The sequence below is a fragment of the Amblyomma maculatum genome, unplaced genomic scaffold (assembly GCF_055883805.1).
Source record: "Amblyomma maculatum isolate TAMU_Amacu unplaced genomic scaffold, ASM5588380v1 scaffold_18, whole genome shotgun sequence".
NCBI lineage: Eukaryota > Metazoa > Arthropoda > Arachnida > Ixodida > Ixodidae > Amblyomma > Amblyomma maculatum.
The window spans coordinates 5,093,293-5,120,381 of NW_028146743.1; the positions used below are offsets into that span (position 1 = coordinate 5,093,293).

At 46.1% G+C, this 27,089-nt stretch overlaps 1 protein-coding gene across 1 annotated transcript in view; it reads left to right on the forward strand.

The window, feature by feature from the left end:
* Positions 1-6,277: 6,277 nt before the first annotated feature.
* The window catches only part of LOC146171744 (uncharacterized), a 54,133-nt gene continuing 33,321 nt past the window's right edge, over positions 6,278-27,089 (forward strand). Inside the window, exons 1-3 of the mRNA XM_084586338.1 lie at positions 6,278-6,642; positions 9,200-9,490; positions 13,302-13,453. Coding sequence (XP_084442464.1) covers positions 6,278-6,642; positions 9,200-9,490; positions 13,302-13,453 — 808 coding nt within the window. The remainder of the gene's footprint in view (positions 6,643-9,199; positions 9,491-13,301; positions 13,454-27,089) is intronic.

Genomic DNA, 27,089 nt, shown 5'->3' on the forward strand with positions numbered 1-27,089 from the left:
ACCGAAGTACACAGCTTTCTTTCTGCGGGGACTCTGCCCATAGGTCAGAAGGCAACAAGAATAGGCACATCTTAGATGTCGATTTAGGTTAGCTATTTGAAGAACCATGCTCAGACTATCTTATGAAGGTCTCGGGAGGAGATGCTCACAATTGTGGATGTTTCAGCGTTTTCTATCCAGTATCTACCCATTAAAGTTGCATCCTTGATCTTTTTTCCGCGCTACTGCCATGCCCGGCAGTTTCTTGAGCAATGTGCTCAAGTGTTCATTCTCATATGCGGTTTTTGAGACGAACAGGCCACTTAAAGATTTTCAGCACCGTCTGCATTGCTACCTGGTACGCCGTCGGTGCGGAACGCTGGCCAAACGGCGTCACCTTGAGCTCGCAGAGGCCATTCGGCGTGCCAATGCGGTCTTCTCGTAATCTCTTTCATTGACCTAAATTTGCGACTAATTCTTCTTGAGGTCCATCAAAGAGTAGACTGCCTGTAGAGAGCATCTCCAATGCGTTGTCCATGCCGGGCAGTGAGTAGACATCCTTCTTGCTCTTTTTAACGCGTCCGTTATCGGCACAGGACCAAAGTTTGCCGTTTTTCTTTCTCACGAGAACGCCCGACATTGTCCGAATGCTCCTGGGAGGCTGGACGATGTCGCGGAGCATTTTATCGGGGGTGGAACCTGGTATCGAACCAGGTTCCATCCTCGGATACCAGGTTGAAATGCTAGGAAAGGGGGTCATTGACCAAACACGTTTGGGCGTTGGGCTAGTCCAAACAATCCCTTTTAATTCACCGAAGCAGTTGCCTCGTGGAAGAGCATCGCATTCGGGAGGTACCAGATTCGATCCCCGATGGTGCCACGTACCCACCGGCTTACAATGCACGCAGGCTTTCCCTGGCGGTTAGTTCTTCTTGGGCGAAACGCTTGGGAAAAGGGATACCACTGCATGGTATCTGTTCAGATAGGAAAGCATGCTACATGTCTACTCCAACCGCAGTGGGAGCTATGGAAGCTAAATAATTCCCTTCTTTCGGATGAACATTTTCAGTGCTCTGTAGTTACGTGCTTCAAAAACACGTGGGCTCATGCCGATCTACCACACTTTTAAAAGTGGGATTTTTCTAAGCAGGAGGTTAGGAGTCGTGCAATTAAAGCATCATCACGGATCACATTCTTGAAGCGCCTTCCCATTCGTGAATTGAAGCGCACCTTAAAGGAACTTAAAGAATTTCTCCGTGGTCGTATCTTGTTGATCTCAACAATATTAAAACTCAGTTACAACAGTTTAGTGCAAAAAAATATCAGGGTGTCTTGATTAGGTCGCGAACACGGAGGTTCACTAATGAACAACCATTTCGCCCTGTTTTTTTTTTTTTTTTCTAGTGATGAAAGGCAAGCTGCTCTTTCTAAGGAGGTTTTAAAAATTCGTTGCGGAAGTGATGAGTACACTGACACGCCTGGCATTCTGAATGCCTTTTTTAACTATTATGCGTGGCTATTTAGTGGTGGTAATAACTCGAACAGTGGGTTTGATTTCAGTCATTGAAAAGATTTTCCTCGTCTTGAGGATGAGCAGCGGGCAACCATTGAGGGATCGATTACTCTAGATGGAGTCAAGTCGGCCACTTCTTCACTACAAGGGCAGGTCTCCTGGCCCGGATGGTCTAAGTAGTGGCTTCTATAGAATGTTTATGCCTACTTTAGTACCTGCTTTATTGGAAGTGTGCAGTGCAGCTTATGACTTATGCTTTTTGCCTCCCAAGTTCTATACTGGTCACACCATACTAATCCCGAAAACCACAGACGCATGTCGGTTGAAAACTGTTAAAGGGTACCGTTCGATATCCGTATGCAACGTGGGTTATTAGATATTTGCAAATGTACTTCTCGTTTGCTGCTTGTGGCTTTATATTTTTTAGGGCCACGCCAAGTGTGTGAGATCAAAGGCTGTAGTATTCAAAACCCATATTGCACGTTCTGGTATAGAAACAGTGTCAGATGAGATCAGTCAAGTGGTCCTAATTCAGATTGATCTGGCAAAAGCTTTTGATAAGGTGCGTCATGATTTTTGTTTGCTGTATTGGAGAGTGCAAACATTGGTGATGTCTTGCTTAAAGGCAATGAACTATGTTACAAAGCGGCCACAAGAGGACGGATTGTTAATCAAAACTTTACCAAACCTATTCCGCCTAAATGATCTGTTCGGCAGATCGCCTTTATTATTCGCGTTATATCTTGACCCCTATGACGTAGTATCATAAAAAACAAAGCCGTTCGAGGCTTCTCACTATCGCAATGTGAAATTAAGATTTTGGCTTATGCTGATGAGATTGCCCTTTTCTGTGCTGATAAAAAGAGTGTGACCGAGGTTTTGCGTGTAATTGAGCTTTTATGTGATAGTTTGAGCCTCTCTTAACCTCGATAAATCAAAGCGGTTCTGGTTAGGTCACTGGAGTACAAAGCCTAATTTTTTTGCCGGCATCAGGTGGGACTCCGAAGACTTAGAGTATTTGGGGGTTCCTTTGCATCAATATCGCAATAGTGGGCCTCACTTGGATTTTTAGATTCATCAGTTAGGAGACTAGCCAAGGCATGGATGTGTAGGGGACTGTCTTTATTTGCACGAGCACAAGTTTGCAATGTCTTCGTGATTTCTAAGCTTATATATGTATTGCAGGTGTTGCATTGTACAAGAAACAAAGTACAGTCCATGCATAGAATTTTTGCTACTTTTGTGTAGCACTCTCAATGGGAGGCTATGCGTCGAGATAATTTTGTTTCTCCCTCTGGAGGCTGGTAGAGCTGGCCTTCAGCACATGTTTGTTCATCAGCTTGTTTCAAGGTTTTTCTTTTTTAAAACAGCAGCCATACCTTCCTCCTAGCTGTGTTCAATAGACGATTGAGTGCCCATTGGCCTAATTTGTTTGCACCCACTGGTCATAGGAGTGAGGGTCCTTTGTGGAATTTTCTTAAGGAAGTTGCCGACACATTCCTTTCCTCACCGCAAGGCTTTCCTTGGAATACCTAAACAGTCAATCGCGAATACATGTGACAAAAGTTCTGATTGAGATGTTATTTCCAGTGCCGATGTATTGGCGGCCTTACCTCCCCTTTTAAGACAATAGTGTAATAAAGCGTGTTCAACGGATGTGTATACAATCAGCGGCAAAGGCTTTCTTTTTTAAACTTCACACATCGACCTTACCTGTCAAAACGTGGCTTCGTGCAAAAGAGACTTTTTTGCCATGGTCAGTGAACTGTCGCCTCTGTCAGCAGCCAGAAACTTTAGGTCATTGCTTTGTGTAATGCCGAGATGCAGTGCTTTTTTTGGCATTCTATAACGAACTCGCAAAAAGTACATCGATATTACACCTATACTATAAGATTTTTACTTATAATAAAATCTTCTGAGGCGCCATGTGACCTTTTTGTGCTCATGGGACTTTTTAGCCTGTGAAAGAAACGCATGACAGATCGCCGCGCAGAGCCACCACGTTCACCGCAATATCTGTTCAGAGAACAGTGTGCTATGGTGTGTGTGGAGATTGGGGGGGGGGGGGGGGGGGGGTATATGCTGCACATATTCGACCTTCTGCTTGGTTACCTTTACTAGATGTATGTATATGTCTCTGGAATTTTGATGTGTGGCCAAAGTGAGAGCTCGATGCTGGTGTAACTGTGTATGACAGGTTGCGGGATGCGACCTGGTTAAATTGGCTCGAAGTACTTCCACGCAGTAAGAAAAATAAATTCGGGGCGTGGCCTAGTTGGTAAAAAGCTGGGCTGGAGATCCCAGGGATGGAGGTTCGATTCCCGGTGGAGACAGCGTTTATTAATTTATTTTAACTCTCGCTCTCGAAAGCGTGACACCTCTGCCGCCAACTTTATGTCGTCACGATGAGGCATTAAAGGCTTTCGCCTTAATATGCCTGCTTGATCGAGAGCTCACTCGTTCGTGGTCGCTCTAGAACAAGATTAACTATCTTTTATTTTTTGTTTTTAAATATACCCGGCGCTATGAGCTCGGCGTTTTAATGTATGTGAACAGATATGGTGGCGCAGTAGATACGGCGTTGGGCTGTGCAGCACGCGTTCAATGTACACAGCTACTAGATGACAAAAAAAAATTTCTCCTCTCTCTCACACTTTCCCCCTTGTTTGCAGCCATATGGGGCAGCCACACTTCGTCAGACGTAAAAGCAATAAACATTCTATGTACTGATATTTTAGTGCTTATTAAGGAACGTTATGGGCGGTCGAAGTTACTCCAGAACCTTCGACACTGATGGGCGCCTCATAGCCAGCAGTGCTGTTTTGACGTCTGGAAATTAAGGCATTATTCAATACCTAGAAGCCAAAAGACTGCCACGTCAGCATATATAGCATTTAAAACAGTTCGCCAGACTGCTGTGCCAACGATGTTGCGAATGGACACCGGCAAAGAAGCGCTAGCGAGCATTTCCAAGCCCACTCCAGCCTCATTTTGCCCTTCCGGGCAAAACGAACGCCGGGGTGCCCCGCCGACAAAGTTAAGTTTCGGTTCATCGCTGCCACTTAGACGAAGCGAAGAGGCTGCGCGCCAACGCCGAGCGTTCCAAAAGCAAAGGAACGCGAGCGGCGCCAACGCATCAAGACTTGTCAGGTCATTGGTCCCTTCCTCTGACACGAAAACATTTCCGCGTAGACCAATCTGCGTCGACGTCCTGCGCGTCAACGCTAACTGCTGCTGCACCTCGAGGAGCCTCGCATCAAAAACGCTCGGGAGGACGTCCGGACTGTCTTGGCACAGGCACGCGCTCCTTGAGCACGTCAAGTTTTGTTTCTTACTTTTCGGCTTAGTTCGTTGACTTTTTTAGTCAGCAGGGCATGACACGCTGAACGCTAAAGACGTTTCGTGACACACCAATTAGAGCCCAGCATGTGAGCCCGAAGAAAGCAGGAAGCAACGGTTAGGTCAGTACTCGCCAGCGACCACGTCTCCAGACATAGCTTCATGAAAAAGGCGCGTGAAAACTTCTTTGCCAGCATCCTGCTTCATTGAGCATGGCCACACACGTCGAATAATTTCTGTATTTGTTCGATGTACTTCTGCCAATTTATTTTTTAAGATAGTCGGCTTGATCAGGAATATGATATATTTCTTTAACTGCATGAATCAAATTTTAAATCTAAGCTTGCTGCTGGCTAGAGATCTGACAACGCTTATCGGCAAAGGGAAGCAAATGTCCGGCGTTAGGTCTTGGGCAGAAATGGTTCCCTGCGGTGATGCTGAGATGGTCAGCGGTCATCGTTAAATCAGCGCAGGCACGCTTATTCTGTTTCAGCAAAGAGAATACAAACAAGTATGCGCTCCCAAACGGGGCAATGATTATCGTCGCTTGGTGCTGAGCTGAAAACAAATTGCCTATACTCATGGAAAAACATTTAAAGCTCTGTGCCACCTACGCCTTCAATTATGTCGTAATGTGGTGCGCTTTTGAAGTGTAATAAGCACCATTTGCAACTCGGGTTCAGCATCATCGACTCGCAAGGCAAAAAAAAAAAGTGTGAGAATTACAAAATTTTCGGAAAGGCTGCCGATGTCTTGAAACCGAATCAAAAATTCTTAAAATGAAACTGCGAAGCAGACCTGTCAAAACATCGCAAACTTGTCCTAGTGACTTGAGAGTGAGAAAAATCTGACGGTGAAAGGATTGTATTTGACCGGAAATGAACGAATGACCTCCGTCGTTTTCATTATAATATTTTGTTTCTCTGAAGTTTTGAGTTCAAAATGCCCATGTGATCACATATGTCTATGAGAAAGAAGTAGAATAAAGTGCGCTTTCGCATTGCATCGCACTTTTGCCTTGGCTGCCAAGGAGCAGCCGACAAAATGAGTGACTGAATTATTGAATCTATAAAAAAAAAAAACACAGTTCGTTATGCTTTCGTAAATAGAACAGATACTATTTCCAGCAACACTCTGGCCAAACACGCCACAGGAGCTAGCCGATCACATCAGATCCCATCAAGGCGGCGAGAGCAGCGGTAAAATAAGTCCCCTTCTTGTCCCCGACGTACTGCAATATGTGAACCCCCCTCTTCATCAGCGTCGTGTTAACCCCCTCGCCCCATCGAGTTTAGTTCTCCAAACGAAACCCGGAAGCGGGCGGAGCCGACGAATTCCATTGGGACAAAAACAAAGCTGCAAAGGCGAATTAAGGGACGCACACCCGAGTGCTCAAGAAGCGCGGATCCGGAGAGGCCAGCCTGCACTCGCACTCGGCTCACCGCAATGAGCCGCTCCGTGTTCATCTTTGCTCTGCTGGCCGTCGTGCTGGTGGCCGCCCGCGCAGCCGACGAGGCGGGCTGCAAGGACACCAGCGGCACCTACGAGACGTCCTACACGTGTTCGGGCTTCGTGGAGCCGCGCGACTTCGACCGCCACCTGGACCGCGGCCGCATTCCCCGCTCGTCGCGAGGTCTTAGCTTCATACTGCGCGACTCGCGGCCCGTCGACTTCCCCGACGGCTGGCTTCAGGGGGTCAATGCCACGCTGCTCGAGTTCCAGAACGTCACCTTCTCGTCGCCGGACACTGCTCTGGCTAGACTCGCGGGTAGCGCAGAGCCGCCGGCCACCGTCGAACGCCTCGTATTCAGGTATGTTTCGTTCTGCTCAGCTGCGGTTCCTGTTGAAAGTAAACTTGTAACTCGAAAGGGAGGCAGGAGCACAACGATTGTTGCAACAGCAATCACTGTGCCCTTTCATTTCTCCTCAGTGGCTGTGCTCAACTGTTAGCCTAAAACGAGACATGTTCAGGTGCATTTGGATTCATCAACCTCCCCTCTGTTTCCGCCGCTGCTGGTCGTGATGAGCGTTTATCGGAAAAAGGCTTGATGAACTGTGCGGACAGACGAAGAAGGCGTAAATCGCGCGTGTGAAAAGCGTTTCTGTGTACTAGCACTCATTCTTCAGTCAAAATCAGCTCGTTCATTTACGTACTCAGACTGGAAGTTCACCAGCACTTATTCTGACTGCTATTATCTGCAACTAAAGAGCAGTAATAGAGTACCACTGCCGATTCTCGTGCGCCTCGTTAACTCTCTCCCGTTTGTCGGCACTACATTGTATGTATACAGGGATACAGTAAAGGAATTTGTTTTACTGTTTACGGAGACTGAACCATGCAGCCAAACTTCGTATTCTACTACATAATACCAATTTCGATACCAGTGCACCCTTGCGACACCACGGCAGGTTGATAAGGAAAGCTGATTCAACGCTGTCGTAGTCCCAACGTAGTTTGATGGACTCGGAGAGCGCAGAAAGTGTCTTCTCAACCCACCCGTCCCCACGATGCCACAAACAAGCGATGGGCATTACCTTCCCCTCCGACAGTATAGCAAAGAACGTTGCAAACAAGTGTCCCCTTCCCACAGTAATTTAAGACTACAGATAAAATACAGAAATCGCATTTCCCTTTCTCGTGTCAGCCTTCGGGCAATGAGACGTCGGCGCGACCTCCAAAAAAAGTTGTTCAGCGAACAAGGTGTAAGTGGCATGCCTGTCATAAGTGTGCACATTCCAAAGGTCGGCAAATTATACATGATAGTGACCCAACGATATGGTGAACGTTTGAAATCGCTATCGAAGTCTGTGGCGAATCGCCTTCCCCTGGACATTTTCAACGCCAGGGCATCTCCAGCAATACTTTTTCCTCGGGTCAATGTTCGAAGCCAAAGAAAAAAAAAAACACTGGAGATTGTATTTACTCGTTCCAGCTAATAAAGCTCATTTTGCTTAAAGTAGCTTGTTATTTCTGTCTTATATCTGACATTAAAGTATTTGAAACAATATCGGCGCGTCATCGTTAATTCTTTACGCTCCCTACAATTCGCGTTTAGGTACAGACAATAAAATATGTTGGTTATTGCGTAATCCTGCAATAATTACCTTGTTTAGTTCAGTGTTGCATATTATTGTGACGCTTGCTTTTCAAGTCGTTTCATAGATCTTGGGTACAAAGTAATGACGGATATAATCAGCGTGAGGTGCAAGATTTAATTAATGAAACACGGTGCTCCAAGCGCATGGTATGTGCAATTAATAGTATATACGATGTGCTATATACTTTGTGCTATAAATACTTTGGGCTTCTACCTAAGTTCATTCGCTTTACGAAGCATAGACTTTATCGAAAGTTGTAAGCGCTCGCTTTTCACGTTTCTACCATTTACTACTGTACACGCTATAAAACGTGTCGTCGTCACGATCCAATCTATCGTCGCGGCTAACTTCAAGGGGGATAATTTAAGCACGGGACGTTTCTTTAAGCCTCGCCTTTGAGAGCAGACCACGATTGCGTTGTCGGGCCCCATTTGCATCACGAATTCAGTAGGTCCACATTAATTCAGCTTGAACCAGCGAGTCTTCATGGCCTATGAGCGACGTGTCTGTCTCGCAACCCGAATATCCTCGGTGTCGCTTCCACCTTATTCAAAGTTACCTCAATTTTCATTTCCGCTCAATTACTTTGTTTTGGTTACGGATCGTCCTTAAGAAATCTAATGCCAATCTGAACATTTCGACCTATTCCTAAATTTTAATGTTCCATCGTGATTTTTGCTCAAAGACGACGAGGATGGATTTTCTGCGACACGAGGACCTATAGCGACATGGTGTTAAAGTATTGTGAATTCGGCTGATGAAGCTAATACATCATGGTGGCACGATGTATAGGCGGGCGCCGCAGATTGTCTCATTGCTTGAAGGCGCGTCAGTATAAGCGCATGTATGAAATTAGCTTGCAAAGCAAAGGCAGCGTGAATGAAAAATGTTGAAAACAAAGCAAGTTTATCTGTTGAATTAATTGATCAGCCGTGAAGCTACAGGATCAGCATGGCAGCTGGTTATTTGGCGCTTGTTCTGGCACTGGCGCGTGTATACATTTGTATGCATTAGCGGCATCAATGTTTTCGTTTCTACAAAGACGTGTCTTAATTTAAATATTGGGGCCAATCGTTGGGAGCTTTAAAAAAAGAAAAACAAAGGTTGCTGCCGCGAAAGTCACCAATTCTTGCAATGACAGTTGAACAGCGGCAACTCTTATCCCGGAAAATTTTTCGAAAACGACCGCTAGGCAACTTTCAGTGGCGGCCCTATAGGTGGCGCACAGGGCCTGTAGGTGAAGGATAATGAAGGCGTCTCCGTGCGCAGCTACGACAGCACGCTTCCGGCCAGTTGGGAATCCCTGCGCCAGCTACCCCGACTCAAGACCCTGGGTCTGGTCAAGATGAACGGCCTACGGCTGGGGCCAGAGTTCGGCGGCCTGCCGCGCTCCGTGCGTGGCGTCAGCGTGCTCCACTCGAGCGTCGCCAGCATTGAGAATGGATGGCTCGCGGAGCTACCAGACCTGGAGTACGTGGTCATACGGGACTCGCGACTGGCCGTCTTCTCCAGAGACATGCTGCCGCGGCCAGCCCTCAAGCTACGGAGCATCGACCTCGAGTAAGTGAGAGTCGAACGCTAAGCATCCGCTGGGAAGCAAATGGGGCGCTTCGTTTTGTTACACACCACCAGTCACAGAGTGCTTAATAACGGTCAGACAACAAGAAAACATCAACGCGCAAAACAGGCAGATATGGGAAACACTAAGAGATCGACCCAATTCGTGCACGAACTGTCCATTTTGCTTATTAGTGAGTTGATTCCAGTACAGCAGCTGTTGAGTTATGTCGATGTTCGGTGTCTCCCGACTTCTCACGAGTTGTTTATGTGTCCAGAACACATGGCATTTTCATTCTTCTTAATGTAAATATACGAATTTTCTTCCAGTGAATTTGTGCACATGTGCTCCATAGCGGAGAACACAGGTGAGCATTCTCGAGGCTTCTAAGAAAAGGAGGCTAATGCTTGAAATAAAACAGATTCAGAAGTCATGAACAGAGTCTATTGAGCACTGCAGCCGATGGCATTCCAACATGCAGTTTTATACGGCGTCCTAAACGTCTTTGCAAGCTAAGATTCGCTTGAACACTGCGGACACCTGTACCAGGAAAGTTACAACAGCGCAAGACTGCTCGAGCTGAGGCCAAGTGGCGACAGTGCCGTTTCCAAGGCTTTTTCTCTTTTTTTTTTGAAAGAAAAGAGTGACAGCGAAACACTAAAACATCAATCAATTTTAACTCATGAAAACAGAGAGGGAGCGCTAAATTAGACGTCTGCGCAGGTGAAAACCGCGGGCAGTGGAACACGGCCAGCGTAGTTCCGTAAAAGGAGCTACCAACTTGCCATGTTTAAGAAAAGTTGTAGTTAAAAGCTATGCTGAAACAACATATGCGTGGAGCGTATAAATTGTGGGAATACTAAGAGTGTATGATGCGGAAACATGTCAAATATTAATATCCATGCGCTTTCCATACGATTTGCATGACCTCAGCCTCAGCCCGTATGAGCTCAGCTGGTATGAGCTGAGGTCTTTGCGCATGCATTGCCCGTATGTCCCGTTTCGTATGAGTTTTATACTGAAAACATAGAGCGTATAGATAGTGTAATTTTCAATTACTGATTTCCTTTTGAGCACTTTTCGAGCTCAGCTGGTATGAGCTGAGGTCTTTGCGCATGCATTGCCCGTATGTCCCGTTTCGTATGAGTTTTATACTGAAAACATAGAGCGTATAGATAGTGTAATTTTCAATTACTGATTTCCTTTTGAGCACTTTTCGGCCGCTTAATAATTGTTTAGATCTACTCGATACTGTCCATATTACTCTTCTTAATGTCATTCGCTTTGCTCTCATTTACTACATTTGACAGCTCTGCCAGCTCTATCCTGTATATGGGATTAGAAGCCGTAATACATTTGCGTCTTCTATGAGGCCTTTCGTCTCTTAAGAGAGATTGCCAGTATCATACCAAGCTCTCCTCAATATATATTGCGCACTCCGCAAATTTTTTGAGGTCATCGTTCTACTTGAGAATGCCAAGGCCGTCGTCCTCGGTTAAAGCCTAATATCTGTTCTGCAGCGAGATCCTGAGTTTCTGTACTCACCCTCGTACCGCTAGCTCTTTCATGGGCTTTTTTCTGTAACCTTTCTGAGATAGTCTCACTTTTCCGAGTACATCCTGCACTATGCCAGGATGCTTGCTTGGTTTCATTTTAGTCTCGCAATCCTAGCATTGTAAGTCCTCTTCCGGTTCTCCTGTTAGGGTAAGAAAGTATTCGTAATCCGTAAACTATTGGTTCTGCAAGCTTCACTAGCAAACACCTTTGCAATTCAACATGTGTCTCCCACTGCCTCGTCACATTAAGGCTTCTTAACTATTTTTTTAAACTGAGCCACCCATCATCACAGTGTACTGAAAGGGACATAGCAGCTAATTAGCGCATTCGATATGTATTATTCAAATTGTTAAAGCTAGGGACAGAACACTGCACTTGGAGCGTCCCATTTTCTTCGGCGCAATGTAAAGCTTCCTGTATAGAGTGGTCTATTCGGTAACCGTTTTGCCAAAAACGGTGTAGAATAAATTTACCAATAATTTTTCTAGCAGTGTATTCGCCCGTTTTTACGTAGTCCGATGCTGGAAACCATGAGTAGCAACCGCAGGGACGATTGCGCGTCAGCAAATATTATGTACCGGAAATTAATATTATTTCACCCCCCACATAGTGATTAGACACACTACACACAGTACATACACACAGTATGCACACAGTACGTCCAGTTTAGTTTCTATACGAAAGAGTGTTACGGCGACAGAAAGTACGCATTATCAACAGAAGTTTTAGTGGGCCATGGTCACCGCATCATCCAAAAATTTAAAAACACTGTGGAGCCATCTTGTGACAAGCGCTAAAGCACTTCATAGGCGATGCAAAAGGAGGCTGGTTTTTGCTGACGGGTGAAACGGAAATTGTGAAAATATTATAAAGCAAAGCGAGCACTCTTCAAAGAAAAGAAAACACTGTGCACTTACGAAAACCAGTGATATTTTCCCAAGATGTGGTCACGTGGGTAACTGCAGTGATAACTACATCGTCTCGCCGCAAGAGGCGACATCAGCTCTTTCCTTGCTACTTTCAGTGCCAAATTAAAATTATAAACCCTCATTTTTTGGATACTGTAGCGTTCGATCTACACCATGCGAGGCAAGATCTTTTCATTTCCACCATATTCCCATCACCAATTTTGATCAGTTCTCTGTTCATTTAAAAGGCCGCGCTCTTGCAGCAGCCCTACATAACCCTGAAGCCTGTGCCACTACACGTGCGCAGCAGGCACCCGGCAATCCCGTACACGCTAAAATACTGCGTTTCCATCTCTCTAATGGAGAGTTTGACGGAGGCGTCTTTCAAATGAATAGGCGCATACTGGATATGCCTGCTACGCGCGCGCAGTTTCGCGGTGTAAAGCGAGGTGACACGCGTACGTACCACTGCGTGTGCGTAGCAGGCGTCAATAAATCAGTACATGTAACACGCATACACTAATACATCTTTGCATTGCTAAAAGCTTCCGGGAGCGCAAAAAGAGACAGCGCTCTTCGTTCACGTATTTGTGTACACTGATCAGATATAACTGGTGCAGCCAAAAGCCAGGACACGTGCGCACAAAGACGGGGAGCGATCCCTCTGGTAAGCATGAGGGACACGGGTTTAAAATTTTTTCCATGTTATTTTCTATTACTCAGAAACCACAAAAGCGCTATCATGAAATTGTCGCCCCTTCCCCCAACATTAAATAGTAACATTTATTGTCCTCTAAATTATTTGCTACAAATTATGCCGCTAGGACCAGGTTTATATTCCTCTCCCAGACGAAAAAAAATGGTCATTTCCAGCTGGAGTATGAAACCTTGTACCCAATTTTCCAGCTTGAAAAAGGCATCTCCGGCTGGAATGATACCCAATTCCAGCTGTATTACGGAACCGGAAATCATGTTCAGTTGGAATATTCCCGTTTCCAGGTGGAAAATTTACACGTCCAGCCAGGGTCCAGCTGGAATCTTTTTCCGCCGGAATATTTCCAGCTCGAAAGTGCAAATCCAGCTGTATATTCAATTGGAAACATGTTTTCCAGCTGGAATGGGTACGCCTGAGAAAAGCCTACCAAGCATCTATTTTCATCTGCAGAGCCTTTCCTCTGAAGAACGCATTTAAAAACGGTGAGAAAACGAGGAGAAATAAAAACAAAGCGGAGAGTTTGTGAATGACATTGTGTAAAGGAGGATGGTCATGACGTTCTGTGAAGTGTACTTGACCTAGCTCTTGGCAATGGCGCAGTTAAACTGACTCGCTATACTTTCATGCGCACAGCTACAACGAGCTCAACGCTATTCCTGCAAAGTTTGGCGAAGGCTTTCCGGCGCTCGCATTTCTGGACCTTGAGGGCAACAATATTACCACCATTGCGGAGGACGAGCTCGGTGCTGTGCTCAACAACACCGGCACTGTCGTGCTGCTCGGACGTAAGTTGCATCTCCACTGTGGTTGAATTCGATGGGCAAAAGCTTCTCAGGCGTTGCACGTCAATAAGAAAGCTTATAACAGGAGATGTGTGGCACGCACCATGGACGGTAAAGCTGACGCTGTTTCTTGGTTAACAAATATGCTGCGATGTTTGCCGACATTTCAGCTTTGCGATTATCGTGGACCTCAGAGACGTGCATTTACAAAAGGCAGACAGATATACGAGGCAGCAGTCGTGTGCAGCGAAAATACTGATCCAGCATTGAAAGAAAAGAAAGAGTCGCATAGCTGAAGCCTGTCGACCGCCTCGCAGGAGGTATGCAAGTAATAAAGAGGATAATTTTCGAACAGTCACAAGAAGGGGAAATGACTGTGTCACGCAAGGGCATCTAAGACGGCGTTATAAAAATAAAAAAAGAATGAACAGAATGACATAGAGAAACAATTGAGGGGGTGGGGGGGGAGATTTAAAGATATGAAGCGACAGCGTTAAAGGCTCCCGTTCTGCTTGTGGAAGTGCCTTGACTATTCCGTAACGGAGGATCGGCGCTTGCAGCCAACCGGGCTAATGTCGTCGCATGGACCCGAAGTACTAATCGAATCGGCAAAAAGTCGCAGCCAATTACAGCGCACAAGTAAAGCTAAAGTCTCGAACGAGGCCTTAATCGTCCGACCGATCTGCGCCATGGGCCCCGCAACCACCGTGACGGAAATGAGTTGAATTTTGTTTTGACAAGGAAAGAACACTGAGGAGAAGCAGCCTTCGCTACCTGCAAAAATTGATTATCTGGCTTTGTTCTTGTTATTCTGCTGCAAATACTTATTTATTGCTGAGAAATGAACCAAAAATGCTTTCTTGCCACTCGATTCAAACATATATGACGTCGGCACCGAAGTAAACTCCATGATGTTAAGGGAGTAGGGACGTATAGCCTACGGCCTCTAGAATACGCGCGGAAAAATAGTTCCGGCGTCATCGCAGTTTGCAGGCGAAAACGGCCGAACATGGATTTTCTTTCGTTCATTATTCGTCTTTTCTAGTCTAGAAAAGCTCCCGTTTCAGCGAGAGCATGTATAGTTACCAGAAAAAGGCCGGTGGTGCACCGAAATTCTTCTCTCTTTCCTTTAAACAGCGACCAAAGGTTATGCATATTGAAGAGCAGAAAATGAAATGAATAGCCACATTCCTCAATAGCGTCCGCCAATGGGAAGTTGCTGTTACAAGCTAGAACTGCAACAAAAACAAAGCATCTTGCCATCAACCTCATTGTGCTCGCCGGCATGGCTTGACTTTTTGCTCGCTCTCTTCGCGGCACCTTCTTCGCTGCTGAAGGTGCCGCGAAAACAAACAGTATTTTCTAACGCGAGGTGGTGATGTTGACGATCGCACTTCAAATATTGTTTATTAAAAGCGCTGGCCAGTGTTCAATTTTAAAAAATCCGAGAGCACTGTGGAATCTTCAACGCAGAAATGCGAAAGCCGGAGCGTTGCTGGTGCACATGCATCACGTTTTCTCTCATTATCATTATCAATTAAATGCATCGTCATTATCATTCCTACTGTCACCATTGTCATTATCGCTAACTGCAGCTAACTGCAGCTTCATTGTTAGAATTGTCAGAATGATAATGTGTGTTTCACGATTCCAGGCGTGACGCAGTTGTAGAGAGGCATAAGTTGTAGAGAGGCAAAAAAAAGAAGGGCGTTCTGGGCCGCTGAGCCTGAAAATGTTGCTTGCTGGAAACAGCGCATCGGCCGTTGGGCGAGGTCTTTCGACTCCTCAGGACACTACCGAAACGTACAAAGTTGTCCTTCCACGCCTGCCCACCGGTAATGTTGTCCTTAATACCGTTTTCCTGCATGCCGACCTTAAGGTGGCGGTCCCACTCCAGCGGTGAAGAGACGACATTTTTGGTGATATTCATACGTATACTGTGCCTCACTCGTTTAGTTTATAAATGTGGTTTTAATATCTGTGTAAAGCTTATCTTCTCTCCTTTCGAATGGTGCATTTGGTTTAAAAATAGCTGCAAAAAATGTTTAAGTTGTAAAGAAAAACGCAAAGGTAAGAAACGGCTTTTCAGCTCTACTTGTCTCAGGAAATGCAAAATTGTGCAAAACCTTTTGCACCTAGAGAAAACCCGTTCGACATGTTTAGAGATTAGATGTTAATAAGCAAAGTTAAGCATTTTTATTATTGTGTATAGCTTAGTTTGTTAGCCACGCGCCTTTGAAAAGTGCATAAAACAGGTAATTGTATATAAAATAACTTTCAAGATATGTCTTCTGCTGCAGAGATGTTTTGCACAGTTGGAGGCCGTGCAGGGTTTGCCTTTTCCTGAAAATATCAGCTGTCTGGTACATTTAGTGTAAAAGTTATTTGTGATCAAAGTTGGCGTTTTTTGTAAAATGGCTAAAAGAAAATGCTAAACTGTTCAAGTAACAAGCTTTTGGCGGTGCTGAAATTTCGCGTGGAAAAACTTTACACTTCGCTGTCAGAGGATAAGCATCGGTTTTGCTCTACGACTCTCGAGGAATGTGCACAGTCAGGGTGATTTCAGCTAATTTTTTCGTGGTTCGCTTGAAGCGCGCGAGCTCTTCATGAAATGTTTAGGCACGATTTAAATGCTCCATGTCTTATTTTCTTCTGTTAAAGTTCCGGGCTTTCCTTCCTTTATTCAACTGGCAACAATTATCAGCTACAAAGTGTACAAAAAGCAAATAATAGTGAAATAGCAGAGCCATGTGCGATAAATTTAGTAGGTAGCGCCATCTATGAAATGTACGTTCAATAAGAATGTCACAGTTCAGAAAAATTACGAGCGTGGCACTACAAACACCCTGAATCGAGGGGTATTTACGAGAGGGCATGATGTTTCTACAACGTTTTCACTCTGCCCTTTCCATCCAGCGAGGGACATAAACAGTAGCGGGTCGGGTCGAGTCGAACTCCGGTGCACGGGTGGTTTGACTGGTCCCAACCCTGCTACACAAAGCATGTAAACGCGGTCGACTTGAGTAAGGGTATAGTGGAACGTCTTGCGACGGATTTGTCACGGAGGGGGAAATCCAAACAATGGCTGGGGTATTGTTTGAGTCTCCCCCTCCTTTCCGAATCGAGTCTCGCGACTTCCGCGAATGGACCTTTTTCCAATAGGACACTCTTCTTGTGGGCTTCAGGCAAAGTACTATTGACGGGACGCGTTGCCAAGAATTTGTGCAATCTTCCAAACGGTAGTTGAGTGTAGGGCTGCTCTTGTCTAGCCTGTGTGGAGACGCGTGAGTCATCTGTGAACATACCCCCCCCCTCCCCTACAATGACAACAGGTAGCTGGCGAACCTGACCGCGTCTTCTCTGTTGAGGCAAGCTGCGGGAGGCGGGGAGGGAGGGGGGGGGGGGGGTCAAGTTGCGGGAGGCCTGGAAAATGCTAGCACTGCACGCAATTATTGTGCAGCAGTTTGTCGCATTGATGAAGGGATGTCGTTTCCTGGAAAAGGACGTGCCGCAAAGTCCTCCCCCTATTTTCACATGGCATCCCAGCGAAAATGGCGTCCGAGGAGGCTGCGCGCATGCGCAGTAGCGCTACTTGAAAAAGATCTATTGTCAGTGTACACTTGCTTGTTTTGTGATGTATTTATTGCCTCCCATTCAGTGTGTAATGCTGTTAGTGTGCCGAGCTAGTCTTCAACAGAAACGCCGCCAGCTAAAGCTCTCGTGCGTGCAGCTGAGGTGCGCCCTGGCTACAGCGAACACTGTACCCCGGCGAAATATGCTCCCGGTACAGTACAAGTAGTGGCTTTCGTTACTCGTTTTTAGTTTTTTTTTTGTAGCACACAGGATGGGGTATGCTTTTGTTTGGCCATAGCCTCCTAGGAGGCTATGGCCAAACCATAGCCTCCAAACCATAGCCTTCTAGGAGGCTATGGTTTGGCAAAAGCAGGTATTTCGCTGCTCATGAGGCTGCCTCGCACGAGAAGCGAATAACCGCTAGTACACTCAACACGGGGAAACCGATGAACAGAGAGGCCTCTTTCCTTCCACAGAAACGACTAAGCGGAATCAGCCATTCAAAGAACAGTGCTGTCATAATTTCAACCTACCAGCTAGACATGCATCCAGACAACGCGAAATCTCTCTACATTCATATCATCGAGTCAGCCTAGCTTACACTGAAAGTGAGGCGTTGAAGTCTTGCGCGTTAGAGGGTTGGTATCATGCAATTCCTCGAAGGAAAAATAAAGCTTGATGCTATGGAAATTATCGAATGAGGAGTGGAGGTTGTTACGTGCCGCATAAATTTGTTGCATGATATAAAGACTTTACGAGCTCACAGCAAAGATAAAAGTGGCAAAAGAAATGCTAAAATTCTGCTTAGCTCTGCAAACTCATAAGAAAATGCATCGGATACTAAACTGTTTATTTAGTAGTATCAGCCCAAGTACATTGCTGTTTGTTTATTTTCCACATCTTAGGCAGGACTGGAAAAAAATGTTACAAAAATGTGAATAAATTTAACTTTGCCGCCGCAGTTCCGTTCAATCATCGTCAACTACTCATGCCCTCAGTCCAGCCGAGGGAGGAACAAAAAAAAAAATTGGTTGGCAGGGTCGTAGCAGCTAAATGACCCGACCTCGGTCTTCTGTGCTCAACGTTTCTTCGGCACTTCCCATTTCTTTTGGACGGACTTGTTTATTTTATTTGCGCGAGTTTTTGCTAAACTTGCTCTTTTCATTGTTTCCCTGAGTGACAAAGAGACGTTAGCGGTCGGAAACAGCAGTCCTGTGTACTTCACCATGCCCGTCATATTCCGTGAGGATGGAAACATCGACATCGGTCTCGGGGACTCTGCAGCAACCTTTTGGGTCGGAAATTATAAAAATGGTCGTTTTTAGGCTTTTCATCATCACGAGCGCAGAGGTGGTTTCGTAGCTTTAGTTCCTGCTCCTTTGTCGTTTCTACTGTTTTTTTTTTTATTATTTTTTCTTCGAAGCCTGGCTGGTAGCGCTTGTGCCCCGTTTCACTGCTTCTGTTTTCTCTACAACAGTACCAGTGGAGGAGGGAATGTGCTGGCCACTCGTGCCTCATATTCGCCGGCTACATTTTGTTGCTACAGAAACTATGCCTCTCGTGGAGCATTTGTCATCGCCCTCAAACTCTATCTTTCCCAGCCTCTCCCTGACCTCACCGCCTCTGCCTTCCTTCATCCTCGCCCTCACTAATTTTTCAGTGCTGATTCTCCCTCACCTCACCGAGTCAAATCCTCATAAGGTGAAGGTGCGGACCCCCTCATGAGGATGCCCATGTATATTAGAGTCAAGCGAATGTGATTTGATTGTGAACCTCTAAACGATCGTGACTAAGGGGCGCCGCGGTCCAAGGTTCGTGATGGAGCTAGGAGCGCTCGAAATTCGCATTTGACCTTTTTGAAGGCATGATGGAAAACTCGTGGTGATATTTGACGAGGTTAGGTAATGGAGGGAAGGCATGACTATTATGATCAAGGTGGATGTTCGGGCGAGCTGGTTCATCGTCAAAGAAATGCAGCGCTTTTGAGACATGGACAAAAAAAAAAAGAGATAGTGGGCAGCACGTGCGCTTTCAATGCATTATAGGATTTTATACACTGTAGGAGCATAGACAAAACATGATACCAGCATGCTATCGCGACGCACGTTACCACATAATTGCACAAATAATTTTCCCAAGAACTCAATCTCCTTCGTCGAGAGTGATATCGAAGGATCGCCTTGCACATCTTTTTTCAGCTCTCATTGTTTTGGCTTATACAATCTCGCGTCTCAGTTTTTCTTTATTTCTGCGTATGAGTAGCTTGCAGTCTGAAGATGGGGTGGCATTCAGATAGTGACCGGCAATATTACCTCTCTTGTTCTCAACGTTTTTGTTTGTTCTCAAAATCTCTCATTTAGGCACCTCCCGGTCTGCCCTACGTACACCTTACCACAAAACAACGGTAAGGAATACACAACGCCCTCCGAACACTGAACAAGGTTTTTATTGGGCTTTTTTTGTGCATCCTTGTTTCTTGAGAGCTAACGGATCGGTCATCCTACATAGTTTCGTTAGTTTATCAGCAGCTGAAAACATAACGTGTACATCTGCTCGCGGACCGATTTTTTTTTTCTTTCTTTTTTTCAGATTGTGCAATATCCGGGAAGATAGGGTAGTACGGAATTTTTCGCGCTTTTCTGCTTGGCTTTGAACTGGCAACTGTTTTGTAACGAGTAGTGTTTCTGCCGCTTCAGACTGCAAACTCATAAGCAGAAATAAAAAACAACTGACAAGCGGGATTGTAGAAGACAGAAAAATAAGAGAACTCGAATGTATAAGCGATCCTTGTATATCACTCTCGACAAAGGGGGTGGAGTTCTTGGGAAAAGAGAACCCCCCCCCCCCATGTTAATTTTTGCTATGAACTAAAAATAAGCAAGGACGACTGTTGACTGAAGTTCAGGTAATTATAGCTATATTATCATATTTTTAATAGCGTTTGATAAAGGGAAATTCTGTTGTTTGCAAGAGCTGGCAGTTCACACTCCAGTCAAGGAGTGTTCCGGTACCTACTATATCTATGGCATCAACAATAGGGAGCTTCAGAATATGGGGACCCTACCGCTCATTGGCATCGCACGCGCCGAGTGAGTGTACACTGGGCCTGCGCACTTGCGCCCCGCTATTACTCTATCTCCCTTATAGATTGGGTCCTCGTATTCTAAAGCCCCCTAATGATCACTTGATTGCACAGGGCTAAAGACGAGGATTAAAAGAACACAAGACAGGCGCCGACTTCAACTAAGGTTCATTGAGGAAGCCTGCAGAAATATATGTAATTCGCTTTTACTTTTCACTGGTACTAAAATTGCACTCTGTAATCATGTTGACACCCTGTTTTATTTTCATTCAGCAAGCTAGCCTACTGCAGTCCAGTCCAACCCCCTCACGCTCGGCGGGTAGGAGCAATCGGGTTCGTGGCTCTACAGCGGAAACTATACTTCGTCTCACAAGATATCTGCAGCACTGCAAAAAGCAGAGGAGCCCTTGCAATTGTGCTCCTAAGTGCCTGTCGCCTATGCGCATTATAATAGAGAATTGTGCTCCTACTGTCACCCCCCCCCCTCAAGTTGGGGGGCGAGAGGCGCGTAGGAGCATAATTGCCTATTGTAGTGCGCGTGATCCTGATTGTGCAGGGGTGCCTCTGCCTTTGGCAGGGCTGCAAACATCTTGTGAGACGAAGTATAGGCAGTAGAGGTAAGGCTCTTGTTCCGTCGTAAGTGCGATTATTGTTCGAAGTAGCGGTGCGGTGGGCTGAAGAGGGAGTTGAATGAGGCAGCCCCTGCTATGCAGGACGGGGACAAAAGCCCACCCCTTCTCTGCCTGGACGCGGCTGTGGAGCCACAAAATCTTTGAAAGCCCACGTATGCCACCATAGCCCACGCATCAACAAAAGAAAAGCCTTAGGTAGCGCAGGCCATGAGGGCTGGGTACTCAATTCCTTAGTCATGGATTAGTGGCGTAGCCTGGTGGCAGAATCTGAACTACTCTCAAGATGGCGACCGTGGAACCGCCACCTTAAGGGTCGCCCGTACCGAGCACCTGACTTTCGAGACGCACTTGCACAGATTTTGGACCTCAGGGAAATTTTGTGCATTGGTCAATACCAAATGAGCCACGTGTGGATGTTTACCTGCGAGAGTAGTTCTTCAAAGCAGAAGCTGATTAACAAAGCAGAGTTCCCTGTGAAAGGACTTCGGTGCATGGCGTTCGACCCGGATACAAAGAATGTCAAGGTTAAGCTCCTTTGGCTTCCCCGCTATATGGAGCACCGGAGGATTGTGGAAGCTTTCGAGCCTTATGGAACGATTCAATCTGTGGAGCGTGAAAAGTGGCGGTGCCCAGGGATGGAGCACATGGAAACGGCGAACCGTGAAATCTCCCTCACGCTCAAGGACGGAGTGTCAGCAAGTACAATTCCTCACATTCTTAATGTTTATGGGGTGCAGGCATTAGTGCTTATCTCAGGGAGACCTCCACTGTGTCTTCGATGCAGCCGGGTAGGTCATGTACGGCGTCAGTGCCGAACGCCTCGATGCACCCAGTGCCGGCGCTTTGGCCATACTGTGGAGAACTGTGTATTAAGTTATGCGGATAGACTGCGTCAAGGCCAGTGGTCACGAGAAGATGACGTGGCGTCCGAACATATCATGGATGTCTCAGAGGTTGTTGATGTAACTGGTGAGTTAGGTCGTGAACCTCAAATTGATGGGGACCAGAAGCCTTCTGCACCTCACATCAACTCAGAAGAATCTGCAGTGACTGGCCATCAAGAACCTGCTTCTCCAGAGCCAAAACCGCCGGACCCGGGCCCGCCTGTGAGTGCCACTCAGAGTGCTGCGCTTGCTGCCCAAGAACCACCTGTCATTGAAGGACGTCTGGATATGCCTCCTGTGGAGTCAATGGAGAAGATACTGCCAGTGAATGCTCGCCTATCCTCCTTCGTCGTTGGAGGGTAACAGTGAGCCGTCTGTGGCGCCGATCTCTGGTGCGTCCGGTTCTCTCTCGGCTGTCAGTGTGGCAGCGAGCGATGTGCTCCAATCAGGTTCGTGGGCCGAAGCCTTGAGTGTCTCAGAGGAGGACATGGACAACACGATGCCTTTGAAGCGTCCAGCAGATGATGAGGTGTGTATCGATGGTGCTGGCCAGAAGGCACACTGTGTATAGGCCACAGGAAGGGTGACTTCAAAGAGGAGGGCGATGTCTGCCCGAAAGGCCGCCAATTTGCAGGCGGGCCACCCCATTCCAGGGGATGATGTTTAGCAGGACTAGTACCAAAAATGGCTACCGTCGCAGCATATCAAGTCGCTACCCTTAAGGTCAGGGGTATGCGTAATCGTCGGAGACAGCAGCAGTTAAGACATCTGTTAAAGAAATGGAGTGTGTCTGTAGCAGCAATTCAGGAAACAAAGTTGTCCTCCGATGAAGAGACGGAAGCTGCTCTTGAGCCGTTTTTTCCGGAATATAACATTATTGTTAGCCACGCTAGAGGCTTGTCCGCAGGGTGTATGCTATTCCTGGCCAAAACACTAGAGATGACAGCCATGTCTTATTGCATAGATGACGAGGGACGACTTATATGCTGTGACCTCACAATCTCAGGTGTGCAGTGGCGAATTATTTGTGTTTACGCCCCTGTAAAACAGCGAGACAGAAGGCATTTTTTTTCTTTCATTAGTTAATCATTTGTGCACAGATCGCAAAATTATGTTGTTGGGAGATTTTAATTGTGTTTGTAGGGATGAGGACCGATCAGCATTATGTAAGAGATATGACCCTGGTGCTGCATTACTTAACGATTTGGCTTGTGAATATAACCTTGTGGATGTGGGGCAGGAAAAAGGCGACAGTATTCATTTCACTCATTTTCAGTTCTCCTCTAATGCCCGCCTTGACAGAATTTATGTTTCTGCAGGCACGTTAGCAAATGTTTTGGTTACTGGGTGCGGCCCATCTTCTTCAGTGACCATTGTATGGTGTCTCTTCAGGTAGGGAGGTACAGTCGGAAGATACTTCACCCTCGGTGGGAACTGTGGAAAATGAATCTGTTTGCTCTCAGATGAAATCTTTAAGCGTGCTGTACCTACTTGTTTGAAAGACATATGGTCACGCCATGATCTGTCAGTTTTTCAAAAATGGGACTTGTTTAAACAGGAAACCAAAAACTTAGCACTTGAAGCCTCTGCAAGAATCGCGTTCCTAAAGAGACACCACCTTCGTGAGCTTGGGCGCACTCTAACTGAGCTACATGAGCTAGAGAGGGTGAGCCCGGGAGCCTATGTTGAAGAAATTAATAACGTAAAGGCAGAGCTTCAACAATTTGCGACGGAAAGATACAAGGGGGCCCTAATAAGATCTAGGACTCGAAGGTTTCTTGACGAGCAACCTTCACGTCGGGCCCTCAGTGATGAAAGAGAGAATGCTCTTACGAAGGAAATATTGGAAATTCAGTATGGTGATTACACATATAGTGATGCTCCTAGTATTCTTGCTGCTTTCTATGATTATTATCGAAAGCTGTTCGGCAGTTGTAGAGATCCAAATCATGGTTTCGATTATAATTCCTTACTTGAGAACTTTCCTCGACTAGACGATGAGAAGTGTGCTGTAGTAGAGGGACCCATCACTTTGGAAGAAATTAAATCAGCCATTTCAGACCTTCAGAACCAGAAATCTCCTGGCCCAGATGGTATTACTAGCGAATTTTATAAAACATTTTCGCCTTGCCTAACACCTGTTTTGATGGAAGTATTCCAAGCATCTTATGATGTGGGTTTCCTGCCTCCCACTTTCTATTCAGGCCACACAATATTAATTCCCAAAAGCAAAGATACTAATCGGTTGAAAACTGTTGAAGGATATCGTCCAATTTCCCTCTGTAATGTTGATTACAAAATTTTGCCAAGGTCCTTTGTTCTCGTTTGCAGCTGGTTATCATGGACTTGATAGGTTCGCATCAGGTGTGTGGTATCAGAGGGCGCAGTATTCAAACACACATCCATATTGCACGTTCAGTAATCGAGACAGTATCAGATGAGACAGGCCAAGTAGCTCTGATTCAAATTGACCTGGCGAAAGCGTTCGATAAAGTTCGGCACAATTTCTTGTTCGCGGTCTTGGAGAATGCAAACATTGGTGACGTTTTGCTCAAAGGCATAAAGCTGTGCTATATGAACTCGTATACAAGAAAATTGTTAATCAGGAGCTAACGAAACCAATACCACTGGAATCATCTGTTCGTCAAGGATGTCCACTGTCTCCACTGTTGTTTGGCTTATATCTGGAGTCCCTCTGTCTCAGTATAATTAACAGTGCAGCCATCCGTGGTTTCTCTCTGGCTCAATGTGAAGTTAAGATTTTAGCTTACGCGGATGATATCGCCCTCTTTTGTTCTGACAAAAAGAGTGTACTTGAGGCTTTACACTTGACTGAACAGTTCTGCGATGTAACAGGCGCGGCCCTTAATTTAGATAAATCCAAAGGTTTTTGGTTGGGACACTGGGGCACTAGACCAAGCCAGTTTGGAGGCATATGCTTGGACTGTAGTCCTCTTCAGTACCTAGGGGTTCCGCTGCACCAAGTTCGTAACAGCGCAGCCTACTGGGATTCACAAATCGTACTTATGCGGCGACAAACGCAGGCTTGGATGGGTAGGGAACTCTCAGTGTTTGCTAGGGCACAGGTCTGTAACATATTTTTGTTTGCAAAGCTTGCGTATGTCCTTCAAGTCCTGCATTGTGCGAGGAGGAAAGTACAAGTTATACACAGAATATTTGCAACATTTGTGTGGCGCTCACAATGGGAGCCCATGCGGCGTGACAACTTGTTTCTTCCCTTAGAGTCTGGTGGAGTGGGCCTTGTTCACTTGTTTGTGCATCAACTTGTTTCCCGTTTTTTCTTTTTCAAATCGGCAAACCATCCGTTTCTTGTAACTGTGCTCATTAGGCGTCTTACTCCACATTTGCCTTACTTATTCGCACCAACTGGACAGGCTCGTGAGGGGCGTTTATGGGGATTCCTTAAGGAGGTTGCTGACACTTTCAATTTTCTCACTGTTCGTTTCTCTGTAGATTACCTGTATAGCCTCTCGAGAAAGCAGATGACCCAGGCTCTCACTGAGTCTTTGTTCCCTACACCGTTGTATCGGCAGCCTTATCTGGGGTTTTTGGACACCACTGTTCTAAAGCGTGTTAGGCAAATGTGCATTCAAGCAGCTGCAAAAACGTTTTTTTTTTTTTCAAATTACATACAACGACGTTGCCTGTCAAGACATTTCTTCACAATAAGGAGATGTTTGTGCCCTGGTCGGTAAATTGTCGTCTCTGTAACGTGCCTGAGACAATTGATCATTGCTTTATTCTGTGCCGTGATGCTATGTCCTTTTGGGACATACTACAAAGAACTCTTAAAAAGGACATTGAAATTACGCCTTATACAATTAGATTTTTGCCTCCTAACAAAAACTCTGTCGTGCCTTACGATCTATTTGTGTTGATGGGACTGTTCAGCCTTTGGAAAAGCCGCATGATCGACAGGCATGCAGAGCCACCAAGATCGTCCAAATCCGTGTTTCGGGAGCAGTGTGCTTTGGTGAGAAGTGTATATGCTGCACGTGAAGAACCTCCAAACTGGATGCCGTATCTAGACGCATGTGTATGTCTCCCAGACTTTTGATGTTCTGATTATTGTGCATTGTCGGGCTGGGGATATGACGGGCTCGTATTAAGCAGCCCGGTAAATTTTAGACATGGACATGTTTAAGTAAGTGGAGTTGTTCCTTTTAACGGAAGTTTTTCCATGCAATAAAGAAAAAAAAACAGGCGTGACGCAGTTAAAGCACTTGGCTGGGGATCTGAGGGAGGTAGGTTCGATTCCCGGTGGAGATAGGATTTTGGACTTATTTTTTGATGACTCCATCAGCGCACAGATCCCGCGCACGAGATTTTGTTCCATAAGCCAGAAAGGTTTTCGCCTTAATAACAGCACCAATATGCACGCAGTGAATATCTAATGCAAAACCAACCACCAGACATGAAGACCGCGTGGTATAGGCGTGATTCTGCATTCCTGATATTTTATCTGTTGTATGTACAGGACTATTATATTCATTAGAAATGGCGCGTAAAATTAGAAGCGGCCAAGATCAGGATGCCTAACAAGGGTACGCCTCAAGGATCTGTAATTTCTCCCCTTCTCTTCAACATCGCTATGGTTGGTTTGGCGGAGAAGTTGAACGTCATAGACGGCATTCAGCACGCAATATACGCCGATGACAACGATTTGGACGACGGAGGGCTCGCTAGGTCTCAAGGAGGAGAGGCTACAAGCAGCCGAGGACAGTGTCGACAGCTACGCAAGGGCTAGGGGACTTTCGTGTTCGCCCGAAAAATCTGAAATTCTCAGAGTATATAGGCCCCGATAAGACAGTGAAGTTGACCTCACCGTTATGCTATCCGAGGCTCGCATACCAGAAGTGCACGTGCTGAGAGTGTTGGGAATGTGGATTCAATCCAATCAGAGGTCGGACCACACGATCAGATTGCTACCTGGATCTTCGGCCCAGATAACGAGAATTATTAGGGCGAGTGACCTATAGAAGAAAGGGGATGAAGGACGAAGACACGCTCAAGTTAGAGCGGGCGCTTGTGGTAAGCAGAGCCACGTACAGTCTTCCCTATCAACACCTGAGCCAGACGGAGAAAGAGCAAGTAGAATCGATCCTCATGAAGGCATACAAGACAGCGCTGGGGCTGCCAATAAGAACGGAAAACGCGAATTTAATGGCCCTTGGCTTAACAAACACATACGAAGAGCACAGGGAAGCACAGCTTGTCTCTCAGAAGATGAGGCTACAACGCACTACGGCGGGGCGAGTTCTCCTTCGAAGACTAGGCTATCATGAGCACATGCTGGAGACTGAACGGACGATAGGCATATCGGACGCGATCCGGTCTACGTTTGTAGTAGCGCCAATTCCCAAGAATGTGCATCCTGTCGTGCATCAGGGTAGGCGTAGGGCCAGAACGGAAGCCTTAGCCAAGACCTATCAGAACAAGAACACCGT